Genomic DNA, 9,956 nt, shown 5'->3' with positions numbered 1-9,956 from the left:
AACTTTTCATTCTCTTTAAAATGTATATTATAGGTCCAAAATAAAATCTTGTAACTTAAGTTATGATCAAAATACCAAAATGATGTTAATTGGAGGTCAAATATACAAAAACTTACTAAAAATAAATTTTAAACTCACTTTTTTTTTCTAATTTTTCACCTAAATCATAAAAATAAATAATACTATTCAAATAAAAAATTATCACTAATAAATTCAACATATGCACTTTCTCGAAATCTTTTTTTTTTGAAATTTGAAAAATGGATATCGATTTTGAAAATGGAAATGGGAGTCGCCACCGATTTTTTATTGAGGTGTGACCGGTACACCATTAAAAATGATTTTGGTCTGTGAAATTTAAGAAAACAAGATTCGGGAGTCAATTACGCACGAGGAAGGATTAGCACCCTCATAACGCCCAAAATTGGTACCGAATTGATTATTTAATGTCTTAGTGTCGAAATTTTGAAAAGATTTTAAAAATACGATCCTTTTAAAGTTTAAATTTGAATAAACCAAATTGGATAATAAGATACATTCATTTCGAAGAAATAAATTGCTACACTCACTAAGTTAAAGTGCAACAATTCAATCGTCAAAATTAAGTATGTCTTTTTAATTTTCAAATTTTAAAATTCATGCATTTTGAGAAGGTTGTTTGGTCATCTAAGTCAAACGAGAAAGCAGAATCCAGTAAATTAGGTTTTGATTCTTTGAAGTTCTTAAACATCAAACATTGCCTTTATTTTAAAATTGGGATAACAGAATGTCACATCCAGTAAGTTAGGATCCGACATTTTGAAATCCTAAATACTTAGTTTTAAAATTGTATGGTTTTACTTAAATAAACACATAGCTATCTAAATTCGTCGAGAAAAATTGGAACCCAGTAAGTTAGGGCGCAACTCTCTCGAGAATTATAAATGCTAGGCCTTTTTGAAAATTATAAAAATGATTTTAGTGCTTTAATGAAACCGAATGTTTAAAACAAATGCGATGGGATGTTAATGTACAACACGAAACAATAATTAATAGGCTAAAGTATACTAATAATCATCAATAACCAATAAATACGAATAAATTATATAATACATATGCGGGCAATAATATCAAGCACACATCATGCAAGCACGAATATCAATATTCAACGACTAAATGAATTAATAGTTAGTTTTAAAAGAAGCGTCAAACGAAATAACATAAATAAAATATAACAAGCTTCCAACTAAAGAAAAATGAATACTGAAATATATCAAAAAAAGTTAAAAATGAATACTATATGAAATAATAATATAAAAATAAATTTTAAAATAAGTATTGCATGAAAAGAAACTCAAAATAATATAGATTCTAATTTTAACAAATGATACATACAAAATGAAAAAAAACTTTATAATAGTATATGTATGATAATATACGTACAAAAAAATAGAAATAAGTAAAGTATATAAGGGAATATTTTACGAGAAATAAATTATACATAAGATTTAAAACATATATATATCAAAATAATTTACTAAAATTGCATACATATATATAATATAATATGAAAGTATCAGCACATAAATTTTTATATTTGGATGGAAAAGAAAAGAAAAATTTAAAAATATTATAAAGTTATAGAAAATGTACAAATTATATTAAATAAAAATAAAATAAATATTGATTATAAAACCTAAGTAGTAATATATTCAAAATTATAATTTTTAATAAATTAAAATAACGATGTATGGTAAATTTAGGTAATGTTAGTTTAAAATAATAGTATATTATATTTTAAATAATTCTAATGATAAATTTTAAAACAATATTAAAATTTAAATATTCAAATAATGCTAGGCCTATAACTAAATATATTCTAAAGGCAACAAAATCAAAATAGAATTTTAGAAAATGAATAAATTGAATTATGGATTAAATCGGATCCAAAACCAAAAATCATAAGGAAAATTAAAAAATAAAATGAAATTAAAGAACCAAAATGAAACGTGCGTATTTCATAGGGGACCAAATAGGCAATATTCCCTATCCCTCAAAACGCATTGCAGCAGAAGGGACCAAAATGAAACAACAGTGACATATTAGGCAGAATCTAAAAAAAATAAAAAGATTGATTTGGATGCGCTTTAAAAGCGAGGGACTAAGCGCAAATATCCCCATGCCAAAACACGCGGATATAGTCGCATCTGGGTTGGGTCATCGGGTACCTACACGGTGACATTTTGAAGCCATTAAATCATGCTTAAACAACACTGTTTTATTATCATAAAAAACTAAAAAGAATAAAACCCTAATAAGTTATTTTGCCATTCTAAAACAGATCAATAGCCTAGCTTTTCTCCGCCGTTTCCAGTCATGAACCCGATCTGACTCCGATTCAGACGGAGCAAACCAGGTTCCGATGGCATCTCCTCTGGTAAGACACTTCTTCCCCTCCTCTTTTATTTTCGTTTGGTGCAAAAGAAGAAAACAAAGAATCAAAGAAAATAAAAAGAAAGAAAAAACAGAGAAAATCACCTTTCGAAAAAACTTTCTGCTTTTTTTTGTTTCTATTCAATCTCTGTAAAAATCCTTAGTACATACTCCTTTGGCCCTTTTATAGCCAAAATAAAAAAATTACAGTAAATAAAATAAAATAAATCTATTTATTCATTGGCCCTTTCTGCTATTTTGCTCATTTTGCCTGTTGCTTTGTTCGTTTTTATTTGTTGCAGGCGTACGGAGCAGTGGACGTGGAGGCTCGCGTGAATTTGGCGCGGAGGCACTACACGCGCGCAGGCGCAACACGTGCGAGGAGGAGGCCTGGCTCTGCTGAGGCCGAATGTTGCCGCCTAGGGTTTCTGATTTCCCAATGCTTAGGCTAGTTTGGGCCTGGATATTTAAGCTAATGGGCCAAATATTGGGCTAGGCTAGTGTTTGGGTAGTGGGCCACATAGACTATTGTAAATAGACTGCTATTGAACTGTTATTAATTTTGAATTTGGTTTATATTTTTTTTTGTGTGGGCCCGGGTAAAAAAATGGGCATTACACAGTACTTATCAACAAACACTCTCACTTTTACAGTCATCTTCACATATACAATAAAAAGAAAATACTCATAACTCAAAATCTACTAATTGTATAAATAAAACTCCTAATGTGTTTTAATCAATAAAAAGAGAGTATTAGTGCAAATATTACATAATAAATAATCTTTTAAATTGAATAAAATATCTTCTAGATGGTTGGTTTTGTTGCCTTATTCATTGCTAAGTAATCCTTTTCGAGTTGATATCTCAAATGTAAATTACGGGAGATTGTGAAACACTCTTCGATACTTAAATTCGATGAAAATACGAGAAAATAATAAGAGAAAAGATAAACCCTAAATAACAAAATAATCAAAATTCATAATATAAATATATGTAAATAGGACATGGAATCTTACGCAGGGGTGGTACAATGAAATTCCAAGCACTAAAGATCATAAATATCAATCACTTCACTATTCCCTTCCAGAAATCGCATATTCCTTGGAATCTACTCTTTCTTTTCTCGTTTTTCTTAATCCATTCAGAACCCATTATTTCATTGCTTTGTCTTGACCTCGAAATTTAAGGAAAATATTTGTTTTCAGTTCAGATCATCTAACTTAGGGTTTAATATATGTATTAATTTTTTTAATAATTTTAAATAGTAATCAAAACCCTTTATCTTATTTTTAGACCAAATATGTTTTGATGCATGAAATTAGTATTACAACACTAATTGTAAAAAGGTAAAATTGTTATATTTTCTTTAAAATCAGAAACTTTTCAAAATTAAAAGTCATCCATAATTAATTATTTTAATGATTTCTCATTTTTTAATTGAATACAATATATTATAATTAAAAAATTTTCGGTCCCTATCTTTTCTTGTCAACTTTAAAGTACTAAAATTTCTGAAATTTAAACCCGATAAAAAAAAAGTTTGTCTTGATTTATATATATATATAAACTATGTTGAAGCTTCAAATCCAATCTCCATCTTCCTTTGAAGTGTCACCAAATTGCAATCCAAGTCAGAATCTTGATCCCAATATAGTTTTCTAGTAATTACATAGGATTTGATTCATGGGAGAAGACACTAAAACCAAAGTAAAGGAAAGCCAAGAAGAAGGGAGGCAAGAGATGTGGAGAAGCATAGAAATTGTTGGGAGTGTGGAGAAGTGGGCGTTGACGGTGGTGGTTGGTGACGAACTTAACTTCATTCCTCCATTGAACTTTGCTATGGTTGACAATGGCGTCTTCAGATCGGGTTTTCCTCACTCTGCCAATTTCTCTTTTCTCCAAACACTTAACCTCCGCTCCATCATGTAAGACCAAAGTTTCTTCCCTTGTTCTTCATAGAAGTTGATGATGTTCTTCATCACATGCAATTTTTTGTAGTTTGAGTGAAAGGGTTTTTGTGGTTTTGATGTTAGATATCTGTGTCCTGAGCCATATCCAGAAGCCAACACTGAGTTTTTAAAGTCCAATGAAATCAGGCTTTTTCAGTTTGGAATTGAAGGTTATAAGGTAACTCTTTGATTCCCAAACATATTGTTTTTGCTGTGAACATTTTAAATTATATAATTCATTTTGGATTTTGGATTTTTATTATTATTTATGTACATATATTTTTTACCGAATGACTAACAGAACTATTAAATTATAAAGTAAAATATATTTAGATAAATGCAAAATTCAAATAAAATGAGACTTAAATTTAGAGCTTAAAATTGGAAAGCCGCCGCCTTATTTCTAGTCCAAAGCCTCGTGGGGGTGGGTCTTTGATTTGTAGTATTAGCCTTTTGATTTCTTACATAAACATACATGTGATGCTCCTTTTCCATTGCACAAAAGGATAACAAGTGGTATCAAGAATTATTTTTTGCTTTCATCCTTTTAGATTTTGCTTTTATTTAAATAAAAAATATTTTAATTTTAATTTAATTAGTGTAAAATATTTTTTTTTATTAATATATGAACTATGAAACGAATCCTTCATATTAGAGCTCATGGATTGAAAACTACGACATCAACGAATTATGTAATTTGTCACTAGGATTATAATGAATTAAATAATTACAACTTTAATTATCCTAATTCACTCGACAACCATTTTAAGCTATTGAATATTGGTCATCTATTTAATAAACCTAGAAGATTCATTAATATCAAATAACAAAGAAAAATTAAGTCTCACAAATTTATTAAATTAAATTTCGATGTAACTTTTGACTCCATCTCCCTAATCTTAACCTAATCATGTCTATTTATAGGACAAAAATAATATAATGGAGAAAATACAAAAGTGCCATTGATTAAATAAAGCAAAGTTAGATATTTTAATTCCCTTCCAAATGGTATATTGTGGGCACAAAATGAATGTACCTAGCTCAATATGAATTTTATTGATTTTATGTATCTGTAAAATATACAACACAACTATTCAAGTTTCCTTTGTAAGTAGGCAACAATGGGCACCTTGATGGGCAAAATGACCATGGTATGTACGTCAAATTGGAGGAAAACTAATTAAGATATACATTTAATGCAGGAGCCATTTGTAAATATCCCAGACGATACAATTCGTGAAGCTCTGAATGTGGTCCTTGGTACACTATTACACTTCAATTGTGGACAAGGTAAACGTGGGTTGATCAATTATTAGTAATTTAATATTGCCACTCTGCAATGCAGATGTAAGGAATCACCCAGTTCTGATCCATTGCAATCGAGGGAAGGTATGTGAAATTTGTTCATCTGCCATATATATGACAAAGAGGTTCGAGTTTTACAATGTTGTGCTCTCGTTTCAGCATCGAACTGGGTGTGTGGTTGGATGCTTGAGGAAATTGCAAAGATGGTGTTTGTCATCTGTTTTCGATGAATACCAGAGGTTTGCGGCTGCAAAAGCTAGGGTTTCAGATCAGAGGTTTATGGAATTGTTTGATGTTTCTAGCGTGCCCATCTCATTTTCTTGCTCCAACAAGTAAGCACTTAACCGCAGAACACTAAAAAGGCAAATAATATATTTGTAGCAATGCCCTTGTTTGCGTTGAATAGTGTTATAATTCTACTTGTTTTTGGTGGGACATACAACGATTATCCATGTTGTCTTTGAAATTTATTGTTGGAATGGTACAATTACATCAACAAAAGTCAAATGGGAAGATTTTTGAAGATGTCTTCTGTTTCGTGCAAACTGCTCTCAGGCTCAGGCCTATGCCAAGGCCTAATGCTCCGGCCTTCTTTCTTTATTGAGGTCACGGATGTATTTTTGGTCTTATATTGTTTATCATGTCATAAGGATGTGTTTGGTTTAAGACGGTAATATTTTTTTTACCTAAAAAATATATTCTTTTTACAAAAAAGTTAACATTTGTTATATTATCAATAAGTAAAAAAATTATAAAATATGGTGTAGTCTTTCATCTTATGTTGTTAGTTAAAAGAGAAAGTAATTTCATGTTACTTAAGAAAATAAGGGAAATGAGATTTTGGATCTATATAAAGGTTTGTTTTGTAAGTTTTATTTCAATTAGGTGGAACTAAAAAAGTTTTAAAAAAAAATTGTTGTCGTCACTTTTAGTGCTGATGTAGCAAAAAATGTTTCCAGCCGAAAGTGTTTTATTGGTCATGTGAAAAGTTTTTTTAAGTTTTCTTTGAAAACGTTTTCAGTTAGAAGTGTTTTACTAAAATTGGCTCATTCTCGTAAATTTTGAAAAATTCGACTTATTTCTGTAATTTTTAAAGAAAGGGTTTTATTTAATAATTTATTTATTATTACTTTAAACTATAATAATTTCATATTTAAAATAGTGTCAAAGTTTTGAAATATAGTATATAATCTCAATACAACTACTTGGTAATGCGATCCTTTTACAATTTTATCCTTTAAGTGACTTCAATTTATTTTACTTAAACTAATAATAATAATAATAATAATAATAATAAAAGAATGAAGTTTTATAGTTCTTCGACTAACATTTCACCTATATTTATTTATTTATTTATTTATTATAAGTTTGAGAAAATTAATATATAATCTGTTATATTATATTTTGTATGTTAAATTTTTGTAGGAATTATTTAATTTCCCAAGCGAATTGGAATTTCGTCATATCTTTTATTTATTTATCTATTTTAAATTTTTTTTAAATATAACGTAAGAACATATGGTAAAATTTCAATTTTATTTGTAGAGTTAAAAATTTTCACTGTTAGTGTACCAAATAATTTTTGAAAATACACTTTAGACTCCACAAGTAAGGTCAAGGAGGGTTAACAAATGTCCTTTAGGGGTATAGTGTAATATTTTAAAAAAATTTAAAAAAAGTAAAAACAAAAAAGAAACAAATATTTAAAAGGAAAAGACTCGTGTCGATTTTTCAAACTACTTGTGAAATAAAAACGTACACTACCAATATATCAAATACTAATTTATTTATTTTTATTTCTTTTATGGCTGTTTAGGTTCATATTGTATTTTTTTTTCATTTAATAAAATGCTCTTTTAGGTATTTGAATGCAATAATTCAATGAGGGAGAAACTAAAATTTTCAACTTTGAATAAAATATTTTTGAGCTAATTTTCGGCTTGCGAAAAATACTTTTCTCTCTCAAAAAGCAGCTTGCTTTTAGTTTGTTCCAAAAAATTATTTTTCAAAACAATTTTGTGAAATATTCCTAAATTAGGCCTAAATTTATAACACGATTGAGATTAGACTACATTATATATGATTAAACTTTTCCAACCCAAGTAGCTGAGATTCAATGATTATGAAGGATCTATTAAAACTAATAATGTCAATGTAACAATGTGTCATTCAACCTTGGCTAGTAAATGATTACCACAGGTAGTGATTTTGTGCAGTTAAAACCCAATTATAAAAACACTGCAATAAATGAAAAATGAGTAAGCATCTCCCAAAGTTTTTAAAGATTCCAAATTAACAGGGACCAAGTTAGCAATAGCATCAATATATACAATCTCTTGAAAGTATAGGCAGTTAAAACCCAATTATAAAAACACTGCAATAAATGACAAATGAGTAAGCATCTCCCAAAGTTTTTAAAGATTCCAAATTAACAGGGACCAAGTTAGCAATAGCATCAATATATACAATCTCTTGAAAGTATAGACCAAGTTAAAAACAAAAGTATTTTTGTTCCCATGTTGCATGGGTTTTGAATCATTGATCTTGCTTTTGTCCATGGTTCTTAGATTTCAAGGTAGAAGTTAAAGGCATGTGAAAGATCAAGATCACTCTATTCTCTATTTCAGCTGAGGCCATATAAATTTTTTTGAACTGAAATCTAAAAATAATAACTATAGATATCTAAAAGAAAAACTTCTCAATGTTTCATATCTCTTTGCTTGGAACTCTAAAATATGAAACTAATGCAAAGGATAGGTAAACATACAATACCAAGCTATCAAACTAGTGCCAAAGATGTAAGGAAACATGCAGTACTGAGAGACAATCAGAACAAGAGACAAAATACCATGATCAACTCAAACAATAGTAAGCTTAAAAGTCAAACATGACATTAAAATACCAATGTTCTTTGTCTGCATTTCTTTGTTTCCAACAAAACTCGTAACCATAGATAAGTTTTTTTAAAGTGCCAATATTATTGAACCGTAAGAAGGTTCCAATCGAACCAACAGCTTGGCAAAAACACAACGGTAGCGGGCTAAAGCTCAATACAACAAACTCGCTCAAAGAAACCAGCAACAAACAAAACAACAAAACATAGTAAGCAAAAAGGATGCACTAGCGAAAGACATCAGAAAAGAGAGTCCACAGAACAGAGGTAAAAAACAAAATCACGCGAGATGCAACGTCCAAAGATATGAAAACGAGACACCTTAACACAAGCCAACTTGGGGATCCACCAATAGCAGATTGTCAACTCGACCTATGCCCACTTTAGCCAATTGATCGACAACAGTATTAGCCTCTCTAGGAACAAGATAAAAGGAAATTCATCTTCAACACAATAAGTCCTATGCTTAATGCAAATAATCAAAACCATTTTCGCAAATCCAAAACCAAATTATAGCAAAACCTCAAATGGGACCAATTTTCTATGCACTTATGTTCTCTACACTCAAGCAAAGAAATTGAACTACATTTTGAATAATAAAAGTGTGACACTGGACACTCGACCCGATTGCCAGATCCAAATATGTGACATCACATTATGTTTGTAGAAACCCAAATTTGCCCGGCCCACCAGAGAAAATAAAAAACCAATAAACCCAAATCAGATGGCCCAACCAGCAGAGCCCAAATTAACCCACCTAGACTAAACCCAAACCCGAATGGCCCAATTACAACACCTAAAGCACCAAACAGAACCAGGCCCTAAATAACCAACAAACCCAATCAGCCCAAATCCAAAAAAAGAAACCTAATCCCCCTAACCCTAGCCTAGCGCCGCACGTCCCTAGCTCTGCCACCGCCGCGCCGCACGTCCCTTCACCCACTTGCCCCATCAACGTCAATTACCTGCAACAAAGAAGAAAACACGCAAGCAGCAATAGCAGAGAAAAATAGAAGCAAAATTGGCTATAAAGAGGCCGAATATCATCTTTGCATGGGCTTCTTCCGATTTTTTTTGTAAAAAAAAAACAACTTAATAAAAAGAAGAAAAATTGAAAAGGTTGATTCCATTATCTTTTCTGTTCTTGCGTTTTCTATTTTCCTTTTATTTATTTTTGTTTGTTTCACTACTCTTTTAAAACAAAAGAAAAAAGGGAAAAGAAAAGTACCTATTTGTTTCGAAGGCCGGCGTCGGAGCCCGTCTTCGTCGTCGCCGGAGGAGGAGGAGACGAGCAGTCTCTCCTCATTTTCGGATCTTGGGCTCATCTTTCTCGACGTTCCACCTTGGATCTGTGGTCTAGAGGCAATCGGCTTCAAAAGGGATCGAAAAGATCCGA

At 30.5% G+C, this 9,956-nt stretch overlaps 1 protein-coding gene and 1 long non-coding RNA gene across 2 annotated transcripts; both read left to right on the top strand.

The window, feature by feature from the left end:
* Positions 1–1,969: 1,969 nt before the first annotated feature.
* LOC121219525 (uncharacterized) lies at positions 1,970–2,988 on the top strand. Its single transcript, XR_005916336.1, has 2 exons — positions 1,970–2,416; positions 2,715–2,988. It is a non-coding gene; the product is annotated as an uncharacterized lncRNA (long non-coding RNA).
* Positions 2,989–3,576: 588 nt separating this feature from the next.
* LOC121219524 (tyrosine-protein phosphatase DSP1) lies at positions 3,577–6,190 on the top strand. The gene is made up of 5 exons (XM_041097796.1): positions 3,577–4,338; positions 4,447–4,540; positions 5,565–5,622; positions 5,708–5,751; positions 5,827–6,190. The coding sequence occupies exons 1-5, from the start codon at positions 4,097–4,099 to the stop codon at positions 6,001–6,003; spliced, it is 615 nt and encodes a 204-aa protein (XP_040953730.1). The 5' UTR covers positions 3,577–4,096; the 3' UTR covers positions 6,004–6,190.
* The last annotated feature ends 3,766 nt before the right edge of the window (positions 6,191–9,956 follow it).

The sequence above is a fragment of the Gossypium hirsutum genome, chromosome D07, assembly GCF_007990345.1.
Source record: "Gossypium hirsutum isolate 1008001.06 chromosome D07, Gossypium_hirsutum_v2.1, whole genome shotgun sequence".
Classification (NCBI taxonomy): domain Eukaryota; kingdom Viridiplantae; phylum Streptophyta; class Magnoliopsida; order Malvales; family Malvaceae; genus Gossypium; species Gossypium hirsutum.
Note: the sequence above shows the minus strand (reverse complement) of the source record. Positions and strands in the feature narration are given on the sequence as shown.